General features: G+C 45.1%; 1 protein-coding gene across 12 annotated transcripts in view; it reads left to right on the forward strand.

The window, feature by feature from the left end:
* Positions 1–23747, forward strand: part of EXD3 (exonuclease 3'-5' domain containing 3) — a 457407-nt gene that overhangs the window by 205997 nt on the left and 227663 nt on the right. For 10 of the 12 annotated variants that reach the window (XR_009455884.1, XM_059715506.1, XM_019475746.2 and 7 more), the window contains 2 exons: positions 5653–5706; positions 7488–7619. Coding sequence is in view for 11 of the 12 variants with exons in the window: in XM_059715506.1 (XP_059571489.1) it covers positions 5653–5706; positions 7488–7619 (186 nt within the window). In the remaining variant the exon portion in view is untranslated. The remainder of the gene's footprint in view (positions 1–5652; positions 5707–7487; positions 7620–23747) is intronic. The other 2 variants (XM_059715504.1, XM_059715505.1) reach the window with 1 other exon arrangement.

The raw sequence follows: 23747 nt of genomic DNA on the forward strand, positions 1-23747 counted from the left end.
GGGAGAGAGGCCTTGGCCATATACTTACAACTGGCAGAGTCCAGCTCTCCTTAATGGTTTAGCTCAGTGACCCTCACACAGAAGAATCTGAACAGATTCATCTGACTGTTGGATAATCCATGTGATAGAGAATGTGTTAGGGAGCAGTATTATTTTACAGTATGGAGATTCATCTCATTGGAAGGACTGCATGCCTTTGAGCACAAGGAGGCGTCAAACTTTATACGAGTTAGGGTTACCATATTTCCAGTTCCAAAAAAGAGGACACCTGTCAGGGGTGGGTGGATGGAGTATATGATTGTGGAGGGCAGTGATATGCTGGTGCCCTGCCGCTGCCCATCCCGTGTCCCCTCACTTCCAAGCCACAGCCCTGCCCCCATCCTGCTGCTGCCCCTCACTGCCAGCCCTCAAACCACTGGCTCTGCAGGTGCCCCTCACTCCCAACCTGCAGTACCCTGCCTCCCTGGCTTCTCTCCCATTGTCCACCCAGAGACACGTGTGCAGCTGCCACCACCACCGAGTCGGGCCAGGGCTCAGCCGACCTCAGTGCATCTGTGTGCAGCCTCCTTGCCTCCTGCCACAAGCAGCCCAGATTTTGTGGAGAGCAGCAAAGGCCTTCCCAGAGCCCAGGCCAGCTGTGTCAGGCAGCTGGGAGGCTGCAAGCTGCTGCATTGAGGTCTGCAGAGCCCCCGCCTAGCTCGTTGCTGGCAGGGGAGGAGCCAGGGTTGTGCTTCCCTGGCCCTTCCCCACCGTGTGCACCGAGGCATGCGTGCAGCCATCACCAGTCATGGAATGGGGCTGGGCTCTGGACCCCAGTGCAGCCGTTTGCAGCCTGTGTGCTGTGAAGCCAGGCTCCATGGCCTGCATGTGCACCTCAGGGTGCACTCAGGGAAAGGACCAGGGCAGTGCAACCCCAGCCCCTTCCCCACTGTCCATCTGGAGGTGTCCATTAGGGCTGTGTGAAGCTTCAGGTGCTAATTTCGATTTGGAGGAGATTCCACCTGATTCGATAGCCAAATCTCTGAATCTGAAATGAATCAGGTAATCAATTAAAAGGTCCGAATCAATTCGAAGCTCTCTGATTCGGAAAAGATTCAGAGAGATTCAGTGATTCGGGCAGTCCCTGCTGGCTGCAGGAGGGAGCTGGACCTGGACTCTGTGTTGGTAAGTAGGGGTGGGAGAGGGGGGGCTGGAGGAGGGGGGAGGGGACCATGGGGAGACCCCTGCCAGGCCCCATCCCCTGCCTGCTCCCCCAGCTCCCCCCACATGGCTGCCCCGCCCAGCCCTAGCTCCCGGCTCTTTAAAAAAAAAGCCCCCATTGACTGGCTACAGGTGGGGGGATCCTTGCTGTCCCCACTGCCCCGTGCTGTGTGGGGGGCTCTGCCATGAGCCCCCCCAACCCCAGCCTGCTCTCCCAGCCCCCCATGGATGCCCTGCCCTCCGCAGCTCCCGGCCCTTTAAAAAACAACAAACAAAAAAAACAATCCCTGGATTCACTGGCTGCTGCATTGGCCTCAGGCTTCTGGGAGCTCATGGCAGAGCCCCCCACGCAGCGTGGGGCAGTAGAGGGCAGCAGGGATCGCTCCCCACTGCCCCCCCCCCCGGCCTGGCAGCAGCCGGTGCATCCGGGGTTTTGTTGTCTTTTTTTTTTAAAGGGCTGGGAGCTGGGGTGTGTGGGACAGCCATGGGGGGGCTAGGGGAGCAGGCGAGGGTCAGGGGCATATGGCAGAGCCCCCCACGCAGTGGGGGACAGCAGGGATTCCCCCCCCCCCCCCCCCCCCCCCCCCCCCCCGCCGGGCAGCAGCCAGTGAGTGGAGGCCTTTTTTTTATTTCTTCAAAGAGCTAGGAGCTGGGGGAGCAGGCGGGGCAGCCATTGAGAGCGGGCTGGGGATGGGGCTGATTCAGCCAATTCAGCTGTGACCAGATTGTGAAACCAGATTCGGCCGAATCAATTCGGGACAGTGATTCGAATCACTGAATTGAATCGGCCCCTGATATGCCATGTCAAGGAATGGGTTGAGGTTGGGGTGTTTTTGGCACTCTGACCAAAAATGTTGCTGACTCCTGGTTCAGATGATGGTGTGTCGCATGTATTCATGGATTTGCAAGGCCTTGGATGGGTGAACAGAATCGCCCTTTGGTGGCCAAGTCCATTTATGAGCACAATAATTGGAAGTAAATCTGACCTGGCTGCCTATACCTCTCCACCCAAGTCACACAGCTCCAGGAGTAGATTGGGGCTGCTCAGAAGAGCTTCTGGAGAAAGCAGCCAGTGGTCCTGAGGAGCCCAGGTCTGCTGGGAGCTTGTGTGGGAAGAAAAATGAAGAGCTGCCTAGGGCACTGGTTCCCAGTGTTTTTAGACTATTGGCATGGGTGGGAAAGGACCAGCTCTTAGTTTTGCCTCCTTTTTTTCTTTGAACCCCTGGCTCAGAATAGAGCAATTGATGTCTGGCAAACCAACTGAGAAGGACCACAGCTGCTGCACCCTGGTGGAGAATCCCTGGCCTGGAGGCGCTCCAACCCTGCCGTGGGCAGGAGGGCAGAGAAAGAAAGCAGCTTGGGGTGGAGGCTGCCGGGGGAAGCAGCATGGCACGAGGCTCAGTCTTGGGCAAGTTTTAGAATGGAAATAAAAACAGGGCTGGCAAGAGGGCTGGAGGATGGGGTGGGGAGCGGGAGAAAGGAAAGCCAGGGAGGAAGCAGAAAAGTGCCCCTGCCCCTCCTCGCCCCATTCAGTGCGCCCAGGTGCTGTGGGCCTGTGGCCGTTCTCTGTCCCGACTAGCACCAGTGTGCCACAGCACCCTCTGCGGCACAGGGAGACCCTGCCCCCCTCTCCCCTTCTTTCCTGCCTCAGCTGAGCGCTGCTCCTGCGCAGCTCCAGCCCCCTGCAGGGCTGAGGTGCGAACAGGACACAACTCCTGTGACTGCTGGAGCAGACACCTGGGGGTCACTCCGCCCCGCACTGCTGGGTTCCCACCTCAGACTTTCCCAGCACAGCCCCCTCTTCTCCCCTCCACGGCCTGACCCAGCCAGGCGGACATGCAGCTACTGATGTCCATAGAGTCCTGGCTAAGCATGCGAGCCATAGCACCAGGCAAGAGGCATGGCAGCTGCCTCCTTCCCCTCCATGGTGGCGATCCAAAGAGGAGGCGGCAGAGGAGCTGCGGTGCTCACCACAACAGCCATCCACCTCCCGCACCTGTCACAGCGGGACCCCATCATCATGTGTCCCCACCCTCACATCCCTGCAGGGCCAGTGCGATGGGGTGGGAGCAGCCCTGCTTCCCACAGCTGGGAGGGAGGGATGGGAAAGTGCAGGGGGCAGGCTGAGAGAGCAGTCGCCACCTGAGCTAGGTAGCAAAATCAAGCTTCTTACCTGAAGCTGGCATGCACAGTGAGGGTGGGAAAGCAGAGGCAGGGCAAAGTCCCAGACATTTGCTGATATTTCAAAAAAAGGCCTGGACAGAGATGGGAGAGCCCAAAAAAAGGACATGTCCAGGAAAACCTGGACATATGTTAACTGTATTGAGTCCAGTTTCAATTCAGGTGACACTTCCATACCTCTCGAATAATTCTCCTGTATTTTTAAGGACTGCAGTTCATTCTCAGACATGTAGTACATTAGGTCTTACTTGAGGGTGTTATTGTTGCTACTTCCATTTGAAATTAGCCTTGTTTTCAATAAATGCATTTTGCTCCTTGGCCCAGTTGTGGTAGATACGTATTACCTCTATAACTGGGTTGTATCAGCTTCTGTGCTGTCAGTTTACTTTGCAGTGGGCTCTAAACACCCTTAAAAACTGGTTTATGGAGGCAGTGTGTTTCCTGCCATTTCCACCAGCTCTTGGTCCAGTACCAGACCACATATACCAAAATGCTGCCACAGCCTATATTTGGTTTCTTTTTTTATAATTGAATCAAGGTACTGTGAATAGCCATTATCTGGGCAGCACCAGAGCTATGTTTGGTTATCTGTCTCTTACAACTGAAGAGGAAAGAAAGTCCTCTTTTCCCAGACTTACATTTCACATTGATTTCTGCTGGATGTGTGCTATCATGCATGGCTTCTCTCTGGCCTCTGTGTACTTGATCCAGTTAATGTCCCAAAGAATGAAATCAATGCAGGGAAAAATGGTTTTGCTTTATTTTTTTATTTGATGTTATTTGTATTGTCTCTGTGGTGCCTTTCTAGATATGCTTGAACTAATTAACCCTAGCCACAAGAAGTCTGAATTGACTGTCCTGGCTAGGAAATCTCCAGACTTATCCTGAAATACACTTAGGTCTGAAGGGGGTCTCTTTTCCATCATTAGTAAATCCCTGTAAGGTAATTTAACAGGCGTGATTCAACTGCATGTTCACTAATGTTACCTAAACTCTTCTAATGATTCACCCTCAGGTAGTCAGATTTTAGACTACCTGGTGCTATTGTGTCATACTCACTGAACCGAGCTGGCTGGGTGATGTCACTGCCATGACCTCAGGCTTCTACTTCAGGTAGGGGCTTGTGCCTTACGAAGATAATGAGTTTGTTGTCTATGGTAAAATCCACTGCCTTAACTGTGGAAGGGTGTTTTAGAGGTTGGTGTTAATCACTGTCTCTGAATAGAGCTGTTAGCCAGCCCTGTAATGTTGCAAAAGAAAGCAGGGCCACATGGGAAGGCCAGGTGTGAAGAAAGCTCTGTGAAGGTCCAGTTAGACTAACCCCCATCTACTTGGCAAGATTTTGCTCTGGGTGAACCAGCTACGAAGGAAGACTTTGCCTTTGGGGTTCCTCTCTCTTTTAAGGCTTTCCTGTAGGCTGCAAGATGTTTGTAGCCAGAAGATGGTTTAAGTCCTTCTAAGAAACACACAGTATAATTGCTAAAGTCTTGCATTCCTTGCCTGCAGGTTGTATTATTGCCTGCTCATTCTGGGAAGAAGACAGAGAAACAGCATTGCATTGACTACAGTTCCTCTTACTGTTGTTTAGGGCTAGCGTTGATAGGATCCAGATGGAGCCTCTCAATATCCTAAACAGGGGGAAAGCTGTAGCAACAAGCAGCTGGTTCTAGAGAAATCATAAGGTTAGAAAAAACCTCCAGGGTCATCTAGGCTAGTACTCTGCAGAGATGCAGGGTTCAATACTCCTAAACCATCCCAGACAGATACCACTCCCTGAAAACCTCCAATAAAGGAGAGTTGTGACCATGGAAGCACTGTTGGTGCATTAACTAAGTGGAGGTGCTGGTTTTGTGTAGAAGTTCTTCTGTCATTATGGCTATAGAAACATTTACTGGTAGCAGGGTGAGGAAGAGCTGAAATGCTCCTCAGTCACATGGGAGTGAATCCCATTTTAATCTTTGTAAAAAATTTTACTGTCAAATACAGTGGTTTTCTTTTGTCACGAGATTGTTCCATACCTGACTAGTGAACCCTTCAGTGTGCTTGCTGGAAGGATGGGTCTTGATGGAGTCATGCAGGAGACTCTGCTTCAAACTTTCTTTGAAGTTTTGCACAAGTCACTTTATCCCTTTATTCCTGTTCCCATCTGTAAAGTGAGATAATGGCATTTAGGAGTGTGCTAGGATCATTTCATTAGCTTTTGTGGGGTCCTCAGTTTGAGTTCACTGGTCATTTTAACTCATGTTAATTATGGCTTTTCCTTGTTTGCAGATTGCCCGGCAGGAAGGAAGGGTCATTTTAACCTCTGGACTCCCATATCAGACGGTAAATACGTTTCTCTTATATTGTATCATTTTCGGGACTAGAATACATAAGGCAGAGGAGAGAAGAAGTCAGATGTGAAAGCAACAGCTGGATGAACTTTTTCATCTGTTTCCTGTACTGAAAGCCATTGATATGCAAAAGGGTCTTGTTCTTGCTCTGAATATCAGAGGGTCAGGAATAAGTTTGTTTTACTTCTCATGCAGCCAGTATTGAGAGCAATTGCTCTGCATCTTAAAAGGTAATAGAAAGCAAACCCATCTCTGAACAAAGTGGCTCTGTGCAGCTTATCCGGAGTGATTAAATGCAACTAACTTCCCATCCATTTCACCAAGGAGTATAAGGAGATTCCTGTTTATTGAATATATCCACACTGACAACACTATCTGCTGTCTAATGCTGTACGGCTTTTTTGGGGGTTTGGAAGAAATAGAATGGAAGTGCCATACATGATCCTGGTTGGCAGTTTGAATTGTTGTATGCATATATAAAAAGTAAAACAGTACTACACTCAGCACAAGTACAAAAGCTTATATTCCTCAATGAATCAAATGTAAGTTCCCTCTCAAATACTGTTAGTGCATCCTCAGATGGAATATATTTAACCACACAAGTGAATAATTATGATATATTATGATACCCGTTGTAGGAAGTCACATGTCTTGTCTTGTGATCTACAGAGTGATTTATAGCAGTAAAACAATTCAGGATTGCACGTGTGGATAGACCATGGATCTCCCCCATTCCAGACCACAGATATACGATGATGACCCAACTATATTTGTATTATCTTTTTGCTTAGACCTGGATTGATTGTAAGCTGCATCTTGCTGGTTGATTGTTTCATATGGCTTATTGCTGGGCCTGAAAGAGGACTCTAAATATTTAATCTGTTTAAGACTATGGGGTCAGGCCATGAGTGAGAACTTCCATTGAGTCAGGAACTTCCATTGGTCAGGCCTTGTGTTAGGAGGCAGATCTCCAGTTCATGAATGTTGTGTGAGAATTGCCAATGGAAAATAACCATCCTAGGATGCGTAGTATTGTTTTAGGAAATAGCTGTTAGAGTTGAATCTGTAGATTTTGTTCTCCCATTGTGGATAACACAAAATAGCAGAGGGTTTGCTTATAGTAGACTTTTAGACTTAATTGATTGCTAGTTATCTCAAGGTACTGAGCACCTTTATAAAGGCTAAACTAGACACTTCCTAAATATGCACTCCAGGTTACAGACATCTGCACTAAACCTGTATCCTGGAACAAACACATAGGAAGTGGCTACATCAACCCTTGCAAGTTCAATGACCATTAGCTTGCTTGAGGTAAAAATAAATGACTTGTTGAAATAAAGCTAGAAAGGGTCAGATGGTTCCAATTTATTTCATCAAGTGCTATCTCCTCATCTCGGCTTGCTTTGCTGCATGTCAGCGTATGAGCTGTCATCTGGGGTTCACATGATAACCATGGTTAAATACAGTCCTATGTCATTTCAGACAACACCACTCTACTTCTGTATGCTAACTTACAGGGAAATTAAAATTTACTGTTGGGTGCAGCATACTGAACATTAGACTGTTCCAGCAGTCTCAAAACCCTTTGCAAAGGTATCTTAAATTACTAGTGTTAAATTATCGTGTGTGTTCTAAATTTAGTGAATAGGCATACAATAGGATCAAACATTATTTGATGTAAAAATCAACTCTGGTGTGTTTTAACAAGCCCAGCTCCCAGTGTCTTGAATACATGGTTTGTCATGTCTTTGGTGTGCGACTTGCCTTTTGCAGCTGCAGTCCCAGGTAGGAGAAGGGAGATGTTTCTCTGTGAACTGTTCAGAAAAAGCAAGGGAGCAGGCCCTACAAGTTCTGAAACACTTCAATGTTCAAGTGGCTCTGGCAGATATCTTCAGTCGCTGTCAGGTAGGAATCTTTTTTTCTAAATTAATATCACTGCTCATTTGGTTTAAGTACACACCATTGTAGTATTCTGGCTTTATATCCTTGGATCTTCCTGTGGGTCCCCAGGGTTCCTTCCTGTACTTTGAGAAGGACTCACAAAGCAGTGTGTTTTTGAAAAGTGCTAATCTTCTTTACAAATGTTGGTGACCATGACCAAATCAAAAGCATCAGCTACATATGAAGCCGGTTAGCATTTGGTATAGCTTTCAAGTTTCTGATATTTAGGGTTTTGTTTAGTCTTGATGATCATGGATATTCTCTTTTCTTTGTTTCCGAGTTCTTTGCCTAGAACACATGCTGTTTTAATTATATAAAGCATAGTTAATTGTGGCTGTATGTTCTGATATCCCTTAATTACATTAATGGAAAGGGAGAGTTTTACTTGGTTTGGAAGGCCAGGATTTTGTTTGAGGCTGTTGGGTTAGTTCATGTTTTTGCTGTCTGATGAATCCAGATTATGTTTGGGATTGAATATTTTTGGACTGATTTAAAAAAAAAAATATTGATTGCGTTAGGCTTAATTCTTCTCCAACACTTCCAGTTTCACTGGTGCATTCATTACAGTAACACACTGTAACTTATCCCTTTGAAAACTGTAATATAAGCCGACTTGTGACTTTAACATTTCTTATCTTATCAGGGCTCTAAAGATAGGAAGAGAAGAAATACACAAACCTGACTAGAAAAGGAGCATTCCTTTACGGGTAAATGAGCCAAGTCTAGCATTTCAGTAATGGTCTGGCTCAATGCTGTTTGGTAGACAGCTAGCAGGGTTTCCTAGCACTGTGGAATTTTGTGCATTTTGTAGCAATAGCAGTGAACATTGGGAAAACACACAGAAGCATACTTTTCTAGAATTCCACTTATATCTGATTTCAGAAGTTGTTGAAACAGTGTCCAAGTCACTCAGAAAATGAGAGTTGTCCAGCTGTTCAGGACGCCCACAGGATGGGAATAGTAGAGAGCCAAGCAGATGGCATAGACATAATATGGGTCACTTGGTTGATCCTGCTTCAGGACAAATGGGTATATTCAGATGTCAGATAATGTACTCAGTTTTGTGGTTTCATTCTTCTCAGGATAGATTTTATTCCATTTAGAGCAACTGGCTTCTTGGTTCTAATTTTTTTTTAAACCTTTGAACCAAACATGTATCCTGTACACTTAACCAAGATTCCATAAAATGAGAGCATTCTTGCAGGCAGCCTTTACGAGACCATTAGAGCAACTAAGTGCAGAGAATATTTTTGCTGCAAAAACCAGTGGGATGATATATCATAAATGCAGATGAGCATGTGACTTGAAAACTGACCCCTTACTTTATGGGCCAGATGTTGGAGCTACTTAGTTCTGCAGTTCTTTTCTTGTGTACTCCTCTATGCTCATTCTTACTGCTGTTATGAAAGCTGTGCCTAGCAGTATATATTATACACCCACCAGCTTCCAGAAAAGATGCTTCACTTGTGTCTTAGTCATGGTAAAACAACTGCACATGTTAACATACCTGGGCAGGGAAGCTGGCATTAGTTTTTGTCAAATTACTTTGTATTTTGCAAAGATATTTTACCTTGCAAAGTTATTTTACCTTTACTTTGTATTTTGCAGGTATTTTACCTGCTGACAGGTAAATAAAAGAAGAGCAGGATTTTAGGTGTGGTGATATAAAGATTCATATATCTGATTCAGTATTGTTCTGTATAATGGTATATGCTCAAGTACTTGTTGCAGTATTTTGTGATACACTGATCTCAATCTACTTGGGTAGTTTTACCTCCAGATTTTTTTCTGTTGAATATTATAAACAGCTTAAAGGCTGAAATCCATTCTTGGGACTGTCTAATCTAGCCTGTGGTCACTTCTATGTCATACGTGTAGCCACATCGTAAGGATGTGGCATTTTAGTGCTGTTGTGTGTTTAGGACTGAGAAGACCCTGGTATCCTTCAAAGTCAAAATTACTGTATAATAGTTTAATCTAGTTACTGATAGTTACTGATAGTTATAGTTAGTTACTGATAGTTTAATCTATACAATAACATTCCTCTAAAGGGGAACCTAAAACTTTTGGCAGCTGTGGACCTAGAGGAACTACTTCTCTAATTACCCTTGATTTTCAAAGATGCAGAGTACTCAAAGCTGTCCCTGATGTCAGTGGGAGTTCTGGGTGCTCAGAGACTCAAAATCAGCTTTCTAACCTGTTCACCCTCCTCCTTTTTTTTCACAAATGGTGTCTGAGCTACAGAACTCGCCATGGGGAATAGTCCGTCTGCTTGCCAGAGGGCTGGAAGTTCATTATCAGCTGTGATCATCCATCATAGATAAGCATTTTCTGTGTGTTGCAGGAAGCAATGTGGCATCCTGCCTGTCTCTCTCTGTCTCATGGACCAAGGGCTTGTTTTGTCTCTGGCTCGTATTCAGTAAATTATTTGAGGGAATATGTCAGCAGATATTATTACTGTAACAGTTCCTACGTGTACCATTGGATGTATTAAAAATAGATGCCAATACAGTTTTGCATCCAGGATTGTTATGAAGTGTGGTTCCTCTTGTCAGCTCCCTTGGCATGGATGGGGGCCCCCTCCTTATAGCTGAAAGGAAGAGGACGTGCCTTGTTCCCCTGCCATGAGATTAAATCATTTAAAGTTAAAATAAGTGCAAGTTGCTAGTCCTTTATGTATTTTGGACTTTTCTCTGGGACCTGAGGGAGAGTGCGCTTGGTCTGCTCTTTTGCTCTGTGTGTTTGAGTCTCCCACATGCATTTCAAGTGTATCTTCTAATCATCTGCTCATTTGTGAACTCACTGGTAGCTTTTTCTTCCCTCAGATAAATATGAGCAGTTCCACCAGAAGGAATGCAAGTGGTGGGCATGTATAAGAGAACTGAAGATAGTTCACAAATAATTTATTCCACCTACTGGTCCCCATGCTTATCATAAAGGACCTGGAGAAGCCTTCAGAGAGTGCCTGTGTGTGGTTTTTAGGAGCAAGTATAGGTTGGCTGGAAAATAGGTTCTTTGATTCTTGAGGGCTTTCCTAGGTTTGGAATGACTGATTAAGGGAAGTTGGGGGAAGTCCAGTGCCTGCACATTCAAAGTAGGTTGGATGTTGCACTAAATAAACCTGTGTAGGGAACAAGGTCTGTATTGTCAGAGAGACGGGGAGTCTTATGTCTTTTCCATCTCTCTGTTGTACAGTTCCATGAGAGCTCCCTTCATGAAAACTTTATTTGAACTGTAGAAAAGCAGACATTAATTTACATTTTTAACAGTCTGTACAGTGCTGTGTTATGTGTCTTTGTTTACAAATGTTTTGCAATGGGTCTGGAGGACTAAGACAGGTAGTTAGCTGTGTTAGTCTGAAATCAGGCAGAAGGATTCTTATCTTATTCTTATCCCATTACCTAGATTAGCTTTTATAACCTGTGTCCCTCATTGGATTAACTGCTTTGTTTTTCTCTCTCCTACCCACCTTGCCACTCCCAGCAGTGCCCCTTCCTTTTTCCTCTCTCCTTTCCTACCTTTTGTAATTCAGACATTGCTTTCTATTTAGAAGTTCTGCTTCCTACAGTCACTTCACAACATCTGATGTAAGCTGCGGCTTACAAAAGCTTGTGTACCTCTGATTTAGTTAGTTTATAAGGTGCATATCTACCCTTCCTTCTGAAGTACAAAGACATCCCTCTCCTTTTACTGGCTGAAGTATGATGTATTGGCTAGGCACATTTTTAACAGTGAAAAGCCACTAGTCACACGGGAGCTAAATCCAGGAAAGGGAAGCCAGAAACACTCCATGATAAGTAACGCTCTGTGCAACTGTAGGATTTTTGCAAGTGTAAATAGACTGTCTCTTTCACTTCACTGAAGCTCAGATCTGAACTAAGCAAGTTACCTGTACTGATATCTTGTTTAACTTCTGCCGCGTGAGAGAGACCTGTGCCCTTTTTGTTTCAAAACCACTTTCCTCATTGAAAGACTTCAGTGTGGGACCAAAAGTAGGCAGGAGCCAAGAGGAAACCGCTACTTTCAGAAAGATAGAAGCTGAAATGTTACAGCAGTTTTAACAAATGTCTCTGTCTTTGTGTGGTTAAGGTAGCAAACCTCATAGCTATGAAGCTTCTTATGTGCAAACTCTGATTTGCACAGAGCGAACACAGTACAGAGCAATCCATTTAATAGGGACAGCAATCAAGGCCTTATGCTTAGATGAAAAACCCTGTGCTTGAGGCAGTTTGCAGGAAGCTTTGAAGCTAGCCTGGGAACCCTGGCAATATTAGTTGATAATTAGTAATATAGATCCCTCAAGATGTCGTTTAGGTTGAAAATCTGCACATCTCTGTCACACCAATCTGATCAGCAGGCCTTTTTGATCCTTTCATGTGGGTTGTACTGTTGGTCCAGATGATGATGAGAACTCCCAGCCATCTCCTTTCTCACTAACTTGCGAGCAGAGTTGCTCTCTTCCTCATTTATGGTGTCATGGAAGTGGGACCAGAGCGGTTTTGTTTTGTGGTTCCTTTCTCATGAAGGCCTGATGTAAATTTCACAAAAGGGCAAGAGTCATTTAATTAAAAAAAAAATAGTACATTATGCTTTCTGGTATGTGCTGAATACCAGCTGGATGAATAAAAGGATCCATGATACCTAATGGCTTTTTCTTCTCAGGAAACTGCACACTGGGGATGTGCCACCACTGGATAGAAAAGATAAATGAAGGACATGCGTTAACAAAACCATGTCCCAAAAGGTGAAAGAAAAACTCAAAATCCATAGAACCTGCAACACTTTGGCTTTAAGACACTATTAAGCCTAAGCGGTGTTGGGTCTCCAGTCACTTTTTCCTCTGCAGTGAAAATCTTTGGGAAGGGATCTGTTTAATTCTGTGTGCATATAAATGGAATCTAGCACCATATAAGCAAAGCAATAACAAGGACCATATGCACTGGTTTTACAAACTTGGGAGCATTGTGAAATATAATATCAGTTTGAAACTCTCTGTGGTTTAATAAAAGGCTCATCCATCGGATGCAATTTGTCAGCACCTACAGGTGAGGAAAGACCTAAGATTAGCTGCATCTGTGCTTTCCCCAGATGTGAATTAACAGCTTATTCCTTATAACCTCTCACCCTAAAATGAAAAATCAGCCTGAGGCTCGTCCACTATGTAATTAGTGATTTTTTGCTCCAGCATGCAATTGTTCAACAAGAAAGGGTAAGACCTTCTCAGTCTTACTGTTTATGTTGGGCCTCACAGTGTAGATGCATCTGTAACTTGTACTGCTTAGGTTCTGCCTGGGGAACTGCGCATGTCAGATTCTTTCTTTCTTTCTAGCCACAGTGGAAGGAACAGGATTATTTGCATTTGAGTTAGGAGGCATCAGTAATAATTGTGCTTAATGGCTACACAGCGCTTTTCATCGACAGATTCTTTAAGAAGGATGTCTCAAAGCCTTATTTCTAGTTTGAACAGTTTTGCACGACGATGACTGAACATCAGCGAGGTTTGTGATAGTTTATTGAAGGCAAATGGCACAGGACATATGAAGTAGAACTGAATTGTTTTCAGCCAACTACACCTTGCATTTTATCACCTTTCTGTAAGTGTTCTCCCAACTGATAAAGAACGAGAAATCTTTCCATGGAAATAATAAGCTCTGTCTCTGGGTAGCATCTGTTTGTTTGCAGGAGGGAATAATGTATATGTTTTTGTGTACACTTTTGATGTGAATTCCTAGGCAGGAAGAAGGGTGGGTTTTGTTATGTGCCACCTGCCTTCAGAGTGGTACCACATAATGGTGCTAGCTGTACCACAAGTACAGCTGTGTAGGATCAGTTCATGCAGGATCCTTATGCTGTCCTGATTCCAGTTGGGCATAATATCTAATGTTTATAATAAAGACAGAGGAAAAGCTTAATGCCCCAGATCAGTTATGCAGTGTGATCTATTAAGAGAAAAAGAGTCTTTCTGACCTCTTCAGTCAGTCAGCTCATGTCCTGGAGAACGAAGCCTATAATTCCCAGCCCCAAACAAGCTTTCCACTACATTATCTTCCGTGTATAATATAGGGCCTTAAACAAGGGTCTGACTGGGCCTAATTCTCACCAGCAAGCCTGGACTGTATTGCCTGGTTCCCACAGACTGTACACTTCCCTGCCAAGATTTCAGTATCTTCAGAAATCTAGTGGAGCATGAAGGTCACAGTGAGGGAAGAATGACAGCCTGGGATTTTTTTCCCCCTTTTCACCAGCCAGGAGCAGACTGTTGTCTCTCTAAGATGTTGACTGTTTTCATAGAGTTAGCGTGAAGTTTATATTTTACACAGACCAGTGGAAGTCAGATATGGGAATGTAGGAGATCAGCTGTGTTTCTTCAAGGAAGATGGTCTCACGTTGCAGATTCTTTTTTCTTAAATGTCTCCAAAATTTTCGCTTGTAGTGCAATTTGCCCTGCAGCATTTTATCTATAGACCTTCTTTGTGTGCATTAGTGTGCGAGAGATGCAGCTTGGGTTCTGGGTTGTGTATTTATGTGCTTTCTCTTTTCATATGCAAAAGTAAATGTTAAACTTAATAAAAATGGTGTCAGTTTTTTGGTGTGTTATATAGAACAGTGCTGCAAGTAATGAGGCTAAATGACCTATTCAAATTCAATTAACCTCAGCTTACAAAGCAAATGTTTTCATTTGAGGAATATCCTCCTTACTTGAAACCAGACTAGTCATCCAGCTCTGAATGCAGCAAAGGTATGAATGTGCATTTTTCACCCCCCTGAATAGCAGCAGTAGCTGGGAAAAATGCTGTTTTTAGCCAGTGGAAACAGAGCAAGCAAGCAAAGTCCCGAACTTGTATTTAGACTTGCAAAGAAAAGGAGACATGATACAGCACAAAGTAAACTTCCTTTTATAGTGTTCTGTACAAGGCTTTTTCCTCTTCCTTTGGTTTTGGACAAACCAGGGAAGTATACTGGTCAGCAGTGATTCTGGTGAACTGGGAAAAAGTAGTGAAAGGTCACTGGGTGACAGAGATTGAGTGACTGTAAGGAAAATGCAAAACTCTGTAGAAGGCAGTGAAACAGCTCTAATTCCCATATGTCCTAAAGAAACCATCCCCATGTTCTCTCTCCAATGTCATGAGAAAACAGAATATTTGTAGCCAGTTTAAGTTCTGTTGGTTTTTAGTTCCCTGTGCCTATCAGGGTCAGCGTTCAGTACATTTACTATGTCAAGACATCATAATTCCCATGTCTCTTTCTGTTCCATACACTTCAGAGCCACTTTTCTTTTTTTACATCATTGCCCTCGTAGTGTTTATTGTATACATATTCTGTTAATGACATGACACTCAATTCTGCCAGTGCATATAAGGCAGTATATCATACCAGCTGATACCAGTGGAGATAACTGTATATGTAGGCCAGAAGTATAGTGCATGCGTCTTATCTGAGGTGGTTTGTGCATATTCCTGTTTAAATAATAATGTGATCAGCCTCACTAGCATTGCAGGTGGACTGAATTGAATTTAACTGTCATGGAAGACTTCCATGGCTTCCTTGAGTCCTTGAGAAGTCAAGGTGACAGAATTGTGACATCTAAGTTTTGTCAGAGCAAGTTCTGCCTTTGTCTTAAATCCCTCTTTTCTAAAGTGCCTGCTTCTGAACTGTGCTACACCCTGGGACATGCCAGAGAAATACTTGTCTCAGGCAACCCAGAGCAGAGGAATTATCATGAGTCTGTTTTCCCGTTATGGTGAACACAGGTTATTTAAAGCTCCTTTATGCTAATGAGCAACTTAAATTCTTTTGTTGCAATATTCTTTGTGACGATAGATTTTGCAGATACTTATATGAAACATGCAGTGGTTTTTGGGCAGTGGTTAACATCCACAATATGTCTATGCCTTGGAACCATTATCTAGTCTTCAGGAATTTCCCAAGATGGCATTACACACTAAGAATGCACATACCAAACTTCACCATAGACTTTACCAGATGTGTAATTGCTTGACAATATTCATGGGAAGACCTTGAAGCACCACACCACTTTTTAATTGCAGAAAGGGAACTATTCATATGGTTGGGTGTGTAAGTGTGTGAAACCTACAGCTAAAGAAAACCTTGTTTTTCTGTATCAGAGTGCAGAGGGGTATATGTTTTCATGAAGGCTTGTGGGTGGTATGAGGACATTTTCAGTAAGAAGCTAGTAGATGATGAAGATGTCATGCAACATATGAAGGCTTACACTAGGCTCCCATCCCCCAAAAAGGTGCATCTGCCAGATGCTTAGCAGGGCAACTCTGCACCTAGGACAGCTGTGGTGCATGGGGCAGTGCCAGTGGTGGCAACATCATGAGTCATCACTGCAGCTATTTTTATTCTCCTTGACAGAAGGTGCCTGCCTGGGCTGCTAGTTGCCCCCTTTCCCCCTGTCCCCTAGCTATGCTGCTGGCATATGTGGGAAGTATTTTACTGATGACCTTAAAAAGAGTGCTTTCCACTTATGAGCCCTTCTCATCCAAGGATCTCAAAGTGTTTAAGAACCAGAAATGTGTAAAGCCTCACAGTACCCTAGAGGACTGTGAAAAGAGTGGTCTCTAGCATGCTAAACAGTTTTTTCAGGGCCATGCAGAACATCAGTTGCAAACACAATAACCGAATCCAGGAGTCCTGACAAGCCAGAAACAGATAGCAATAGCAAGCTCTCATACACAGCAGGGTTTTGTTTAGAAAAAATAAAGTGTTTTCTTTGAGTCAGTAGCTGAAAATAGGGCTTGGGCTAAAAGTGGTATCTTTAGTTCCTGGGCTTGTCAGCCCCACCTTAACTTTTATATCAGGTTGGCTAAAATGAGGGGGGTCTAGAACATAACTGCGATGCACAAGCCTCTGTTCCAGAGGAAGGAGGCATGTGGCCTCTGATTTCCCATGATGACAAATGATTCTGCCAACAGAAAAAAAATAAAAGTAGGAAGGCACAATAGTGTTTTGCCAAAATGGAAATTGAAACGGTGCATGTTTTGGGGGTTATAATTATAACTGAAGAAAACTGTATTTTAATACATTTCCAGTCTAATGAATCTTAGTTGTCGCTCACATTGGGTTTGGCAGCATCATGTAGCCTCTATGTTCTTCACCTCCTTAATGTTCTTATTCTTCGTCTGCTCTTTCATCCCTTATTCTTACATTTCAGATAGTTCTGTTTTTCCCTTGATATGTCCCATTCATATCAGCTGATCACAAAAGAAGATACTTCTGCTGTGAGTTTTGTGGAGGAAGCAGGCCCTCTGTTTCAGCCTAATGTGCTCAGTCTTGATCTGATTCCCTGTAGAGTAGGATAAGGCATTCTCGTGACTCTGCCCTGCCCCTGCCTCCAAGAGCCTGGCATGTGTAGCTGCTGGATCCCCTTATAATATTTGCTCTGATGAGCCGTGGATGGATAAGCAGTTTCTGAAACAGCTAGAGCTGAACCCATTTAGGGCCTTATAGGTTAGGATTAGGAGTTTTAGTTCAGGTTGGAATTCATAGTAGTGTGGTGACTGGGCAGTTGAATCAGAGGGAGAGAGAGCAGAGTAGTTGTGGTCCTTAATCAACTGGAGATCACAAGAGAGCCAGTGGGGGAAGGGGAGAATGAGAGATGCTCAGACATGAGCTGGTGGCTGGGAAGAAGAACCTCAGTAATGGAGAGACCCAAGAAAGGATAGAGACAGAGGTCAAGTGAGCAGCAATCTGAGTGGCAGCTGGAGTTGGACCAGGTTGGAGGTAACAGGTCACAAGGGATGTCAGCATGGAAGCCAAGATCCCAGGGAATGAGAGGGGAGTTGTGTGGAAAAGATGGAAAACTGGCACTCAGTCTGGCCAGACAAGTCCTGGTTTTACTTTTTGCAACCCTGGCTAACCTGAGATTTTGTTCAGTTTGCAGCTGCTGCAATATTGTCTCTCACTCCTACGTATGACTATTTAAATGAGTTGGCCCACAAGCCCAAAGTACAAAAGGAGCAGCCCGCTGATTTTTCCATGTTGCCTTTCAGAGAAAAGAAACAGGTGACTGTTGAATGATAGAGCTACCTATAACAAACAGGTAGAAGAGAGAGGAGGCGGTGGTAAAGGATGGCTTTTACCACTGCATCCTCCCTCCGCTGCCTCTGGCAGCCTCTGCTGTTGGCTCCCCCACCAAACAGGGCCTTCCCTGTATCGGCAGCATTTAATGGTATTTACTGGAGGGCTCAGATTACTCCAGTGAAAATAATCGGTTATGCAAAGTTACGCCATTTAGATTAGGTTTCTTATTTGTGGCCAGCGAGGTGTGAAAGTGAAAGTTAATCTGCTCTGCGAGCCCTAGGGGCACTTTGTAAATGCTAACTTGATATGATACCTTTAGGCTTGGCTCACAGGGACAGAGCAGCCCCTGCGATACAATTCAAAAGGAAACAATACCCAGCTGGTCAGTTTACATCAGCGCTATGTGGCTTGGCACGTCAGCAAACAGCCGCCCTGCCCACCAAATGGGATCGCGTAGCTTTCTACCTTAACAAAGATCAAACTCCTGAGCAGAACGAGGCTGGGAGGTTTGGGCCTGGCTCTCCCCTCACCTGCTTCCATGGTCTTCATTTAAGGAGAGGCTAACATATGTAGGCTCATTATTCACAGGGCAGAGATTAGGACTGTTGGATCCAAAGCAGCGTCCCTCTTTGCAGCAATATTAGACTGTAGCTGGACGGTTCCTTTTACAGGTTCATCTGGCAGCTCTGTGGCATCAGCCTATCAGTGGGCAGAGCACTACAGCACAGGCATTATTTAGCACTCAGCTGCAGGTTGTAGCCTCCAGGCAGAAACCGAGTGTGAGATTTCAGAGGCTGCTGTCATATGCTTTCTTTTTTCTGTGATTATCTTCCCTCATGCCCCATGTCATTGGCAACCTCAGGATTTTAATATATGGTCAGGAGCTGAAAACAGTTGATTCTCAGTCTTCCTATCTAACCCCCTGCTCCCCGCCACCATGTGTGCATGAGTCATATCCGTTCATTTCTCTGATACTGACTGGACTTTTGCAGCTCCAGTACAGTTATGGGGGGGAGAGATTAAATCTATTCTGCTTCTTGCATCCTCAGCAAAACAGGAGGCTGGTAGGAAAACTGCATGAGAGAGTTTTTTGAAAAAAATTTTTTCCTTCCTCTTTGTAAAGCTGAGTTGCTTTGAGGCCTTTCTGACTGGTGGCGCCAAAGACAGAAGGTGAAGTTACATGGTGCACATTGTCCATATTAAAGGTACTTAAAGCACCAGCATCCACATGTTAAAGCTTGTTAACTCGTGCTGGGTGCCCTCTGAATCTCTCAAAGTTACACCAGTTTAGGTGAGGGTTAAGTCTTGGCCTTGCTACTTAGCTTGTATTAGTGTAACTTTGGTCTGCTTCACGGCGATAAAATGAGCAATTTGCAGTCCTCCAGCATCCCAGGATGCACTGCTCAGCTCCCTTTCCCAGAGCTGGGAAAGAAACCAGGTGTCCTGGCTCCTCGCCATGCCCCTGCTCACCAGCCCTCTATTGTCAGGTCAGAGCTGTGCAGGCAAGAAATGGTATTAACCTTTAACTTGCAACTGCTCGCTGAACAATCAAACGTTAACAGTGCTTAACATTCCACAGATTTAGTACGGCGAAGGAGAATGTGTAACTTCATCCAGTGAGAAATTAAATCTGATGCACTTACAAAATGAAGAATTACCTAAAAGAGATAATGTATCAACAAATAGCCTATACACAATATCATGTGCTTACTGCTTAGTAATGTGTGTGGTCAGGGCTAGTAAAACTCATCCAGAGATCCTGGTTTTCTCTGTTAAAAAAATCCTCAAATCTCTGATTAAAACCCCAAAATCTGTGTTTTTCCGTGATTGAAATGAAACACCACTCTATATATAGGTATCAGTTGAACACAGTGTTTTATTGATAGATTTACTATTTTAAAGCATTTTGGAAGCCTACCAGTGCCTCAATCATTATAATAGAATAAATTTTAAATTCCTATATATTTTGGCATTTTATTTGGGTTTTTTTTATCACAGAAAATCAGAGCTCCCACTGCCCTCCTTGCTCACCAGGACATGGGTCAACCTGCAGCTGCCCCTGCCCCCCACTGCTTTGTGGCACTGAGCATCCCTGATATACCAGTGCCCTGCCCTTGCCCATGACATTGCCCCTCACTCTCAATCCATGGCCCCGCAGCCCTGCTGCTCCCCTTGACTCCTGACCCGCAGTCCCCTGGCCCTGTCAGTGCCCCTCACTCCCAATCCACAGCCCCCCATGCCTCAGCCCTGCTGGTACCCTTCATTCCTGACCTGCAGCTCTCTTCCCCTCCCCCCCCCCTTGCTGGAGGGGTCTCCAGCTGTCAGGGCTATGGGACCTGGTGACTGCTGTGACCAGAGCAGTGTGAAGCTCAGCCCTTCCCCCCCTTTCCCGTGGGCAGCACGGCTGGAGCAGAGCCGAGCAGAACCCGTGGGGGGCTAGGAGGATGTGGGCTGCCTTCTGTGGGGCTCAGGACTCTGCACCCTGTTGCCCTCCCCCTTGGGGGCCTCGATGGCCCAGCGGGTGTGTCCCTGTGCGGGAGGTAGAGCAGGGCTCAGTGCTGTTGCCACCATCATCGGGAGCCCCACACCAGCCATGTTGCCATGATGAGGCACCCCCTGCCCGCTCAGCAGCAACAAGGGTGGCGGCGACAGTACAGAGTTGTGCCCCCGTGCTGCTGCTGGAGAGGCAGGGGGCACTTTGCCATAGCAGCATAGCTGGCGGTGACACCCAGTCTTGCCACCCTGCTTTGCTCCACCATCCCGTACTGGGTCCCTCCTGCTGGGCTGTGGAGGCCACTGGGGGGAGGGCAGCAGGGTGGGGAGCCCCAAGCCATGCAATGAGCAGCCTGCATCCTTCCCTGCCCTGTGCACAGATCTGGGGTGGAGGGGGGGCTGTGTGCCCCCCCCCATACCCTCTGAGGCATCACTTCTGGTACCCGACTTCTCCCTGGGATTGCATGCAGCCAGCCCCCCTGCTGCCCCCTAGACAAGCTGCCCATAACTCCGTCCTGCTCTTCCGTCCAGGCCCCATGGCCATGCATCCCACCCCTGCAGTGCCCACATCCCAAGCTGCCAACCCTGGCCTACTCCCTCCTTCACCGTGGCCACCTCAGTCGGCCCCTCCACATGTTGCCTCTGCTCCCCCCCATAGACTTACTGCAGACAGCTGAGGGAGCTGCTCCCCACCGCTGCCTGGCAGTGTTGCTGTCCATGTGCATGTGCGTGCACGCATACATGCACATGGTACCCCCCTGGAACTCTGCCAGCCTGCAAAGGGAAACCTGTGGTTTCCCACTTTTTTTTCCTTTGAAGGAGAAGATCCATGTTTTTCTGCAGCAAACAAAAAACCCAGATCCCTACTCATCATCCATCTCTTGGAGAGCGTATTCCTAGAAGAATCCATTTCTAGATCTGGTTGTTTTCAAAAGAGTGGACTGTAAGTTTGTTATTAGCTCCCATCCTACAGATCAGACAAGGAGGAAAAAAGCATGTTTTCTGGGGTTTTCTTTTTGTAGCAACTGTTGGAGTTATTCAGAGGATTAAAATGATTGTAGATGGATTAATGGACACAGTGTAGGTAAGATGGACAAAGATGTGAGAATAAATGCAAGTTGTTACCTGGATGAAATCTAGAGTAGCAAAACTTCAAAGGCACTTCTTATGTGCAGAAATGTTGTTGGTTACCATAGGTCCAAGCTTCCAGTCTGTCCTGTGGAGAGCATTCTGCACCTTTATTCACTGGAGCTGTCAGTGAAATATTATTGTTGGGTGTAGAATTTAAAGCAGCAGACGGAACCAGGATTCTTGGCTTCTGCCATACTTTCTGTACCATTCACCCACTAGATAACCTGAGGAATATCCACTCACTCCATAATCTTTCCACTTCTGTTTCACATGTGAAATAAAGGTGACAGTACTGATCAACCTCTACAGGTGACCTTATTAATATGTTTTAGGGCGTTAGCACCCTGCCATAGATGCAAGGAGTAAACCAAGCACTTGTAAAATGACTGCACAATGAACTGATGCAACAGGAATCTCAATAGAAAACAATATACCTATACATATAAATCAATAAAAGCTTAACTCATCTCGATTCTGTTCCTTAATAAAATGGCATTCGCCTTCAGTTTAGTGCTAAGTTTAGTACTCAACTGATTTGTTAACAAAGAGTATCCTAAGTGATACTTTGAAGTCTCCACTCTTGAAAATTCCCAACGTATTGCCATCATTGTTAATCTTAAGTGTCCCCATCAGTACAGGGAGCCTTGCCTGAGAGATAGCTCAGCAGGGGCTTTGTAGATCTCTTTGCAATTCAATTCCATGCCACCAACAGTCTTAAATGACTAAAGATGGATCTCTGAGGAGGTTTGTGCCAAATTCTCAAAGACCTCCCAGATATAAAAGTTGCAGGGTTTCCTTTGCCAGTGGCCAAGGACAGGGAGAATGTGCAGAGGCAAATTCCCCTAGTTAAGCTGGATCTGACTGGTTATTCTTTCAATTGCAGAAATTCATCCATGTGTATATACCCTGTTGCTTAGCAGAAGAGAGCTAGCTGTGTCAATAGGGCTATGAAATAAAAATGCCAAGCTGCTAGAAAGCAGAGTTAGGCTGAGCAATAATCACCCTTAAAAGGTTTGAGGCTTCATTACTTTTTTACATTACATTACAGTCTTTCAGTGTTCCTCTAAATCAGTCAATGAGAGAACTGAAAATGCACAAAAAATTCAAGCAGTGTTGTTCCTGAACTTAAAACAAAGCTACAATAATATTCCTTTTCTCTAGTGGTATAAAAGTGATCTGGCTCTCTTTATAGGCTAAGAGTAACATTTTCAAAATGCCTAAGTAACTTAGGGTCCCAAGCCCTTTTCATAGCTAACTTAGGCAAATAGGAGCAAGAGTGGTATTACTCTTAGCTCAACTTTTTTTTTCCATGGTTTCCACAGAAGCAGGCTCTTTTTCCTTAGGTTTTGGCCTCTCCTTGACACTGACTGTTTTGATGGTCTTATGGGAGGGCAAATGTCACTCTGTATGATATTCAGCTCCAAAACCCTCTTGATTCAAACCAGTTGGTTGTGGGAGGGCAGACGGGTTCAGGCTGACTTCTGCAGACTATTAGTAGGGGATTAACTAGGAGGCTGGTATGTGACAAACATTTCCTGTTTAAGTTTTTTGTTAAACTTAGCAAATCTGTTGTGAAACATGGTGGACCTGGCTCCGCCATTATTTTCAAAGGACTCTTCATAGAAAGAGTGCAGTCAAGAACATCCTTTCCTCACAGCCCTTCTTGAATCGGAATAGAGTACGAATGATGTCCTTCCCCCTTGAGAGGGCTGTAGGGCAGTGGTTTTCAACCTTTTTCCTTTTATGGACTCCTAAAAAAATTTCAAATGGAGGTGTGGACAGACCCCTTCAGAAATTTTGAATGGAGATGCAGATCCCTTTGAATTGTAAGTATGAGTATTCATATACTTTTGTTTGATTATAATCATCTTTCCTGGATCCCTTAGACAGTCTGTGGACCCCCGGAGTCCATGGACCACAGATTGAAAACCACTGCTGTAGGACTCATACATGGGTCAGAAAAGCTGAAACAGGTATGGAAGCAGCCTTAGGAGGTGCTGTAGCCAGGGAGAGGGCAGCCTGGATGAGATTATATGGGTGCTGTCTACTGTTTGACTCTGGACATACTCTGTCACATACTCCCACCCTGTTCTGCCTTGCCCTGTCTCTTTTTGCCTTCATTCAGTATTTCTTTGTCCAACCTTCATGTCTCCATTTAGCTCCGCTTCTTCCAGCAAACCCAGCCAAAGAATGTTTTAGTGCCTGTGTTGCTCCTGAATCATTTACCACTTATCCCAGTGATTGACTTTGCTTGCCAGGCCTCTGTAACTTCCCCTTTGTCTGCCTACTCTGTTCATGCTGAAGCTCCTTGGAGAAGGTACTGCTTATTAGTCTATGGATGCCCAACAAAACATGGTCCCCATTTTCTGCCAATCCCTATGCCCTGCCATAATACAAATACTCTAATAACAATAGATGAAT

Source organism: Alligator mississippiensis, chromosome 12, assembly GCF_030867095.1.
Source record: "Alligator mississippiensis isolate rAllMis1 chromosome 12, rAllMis1, whole genome shotgun sequence".
Lineage (NCBI taxonomy): Eukaryota > Metazoa > Chordata > Crocodylia > Alligatoridae > Alligator > Alligator mississippiensis.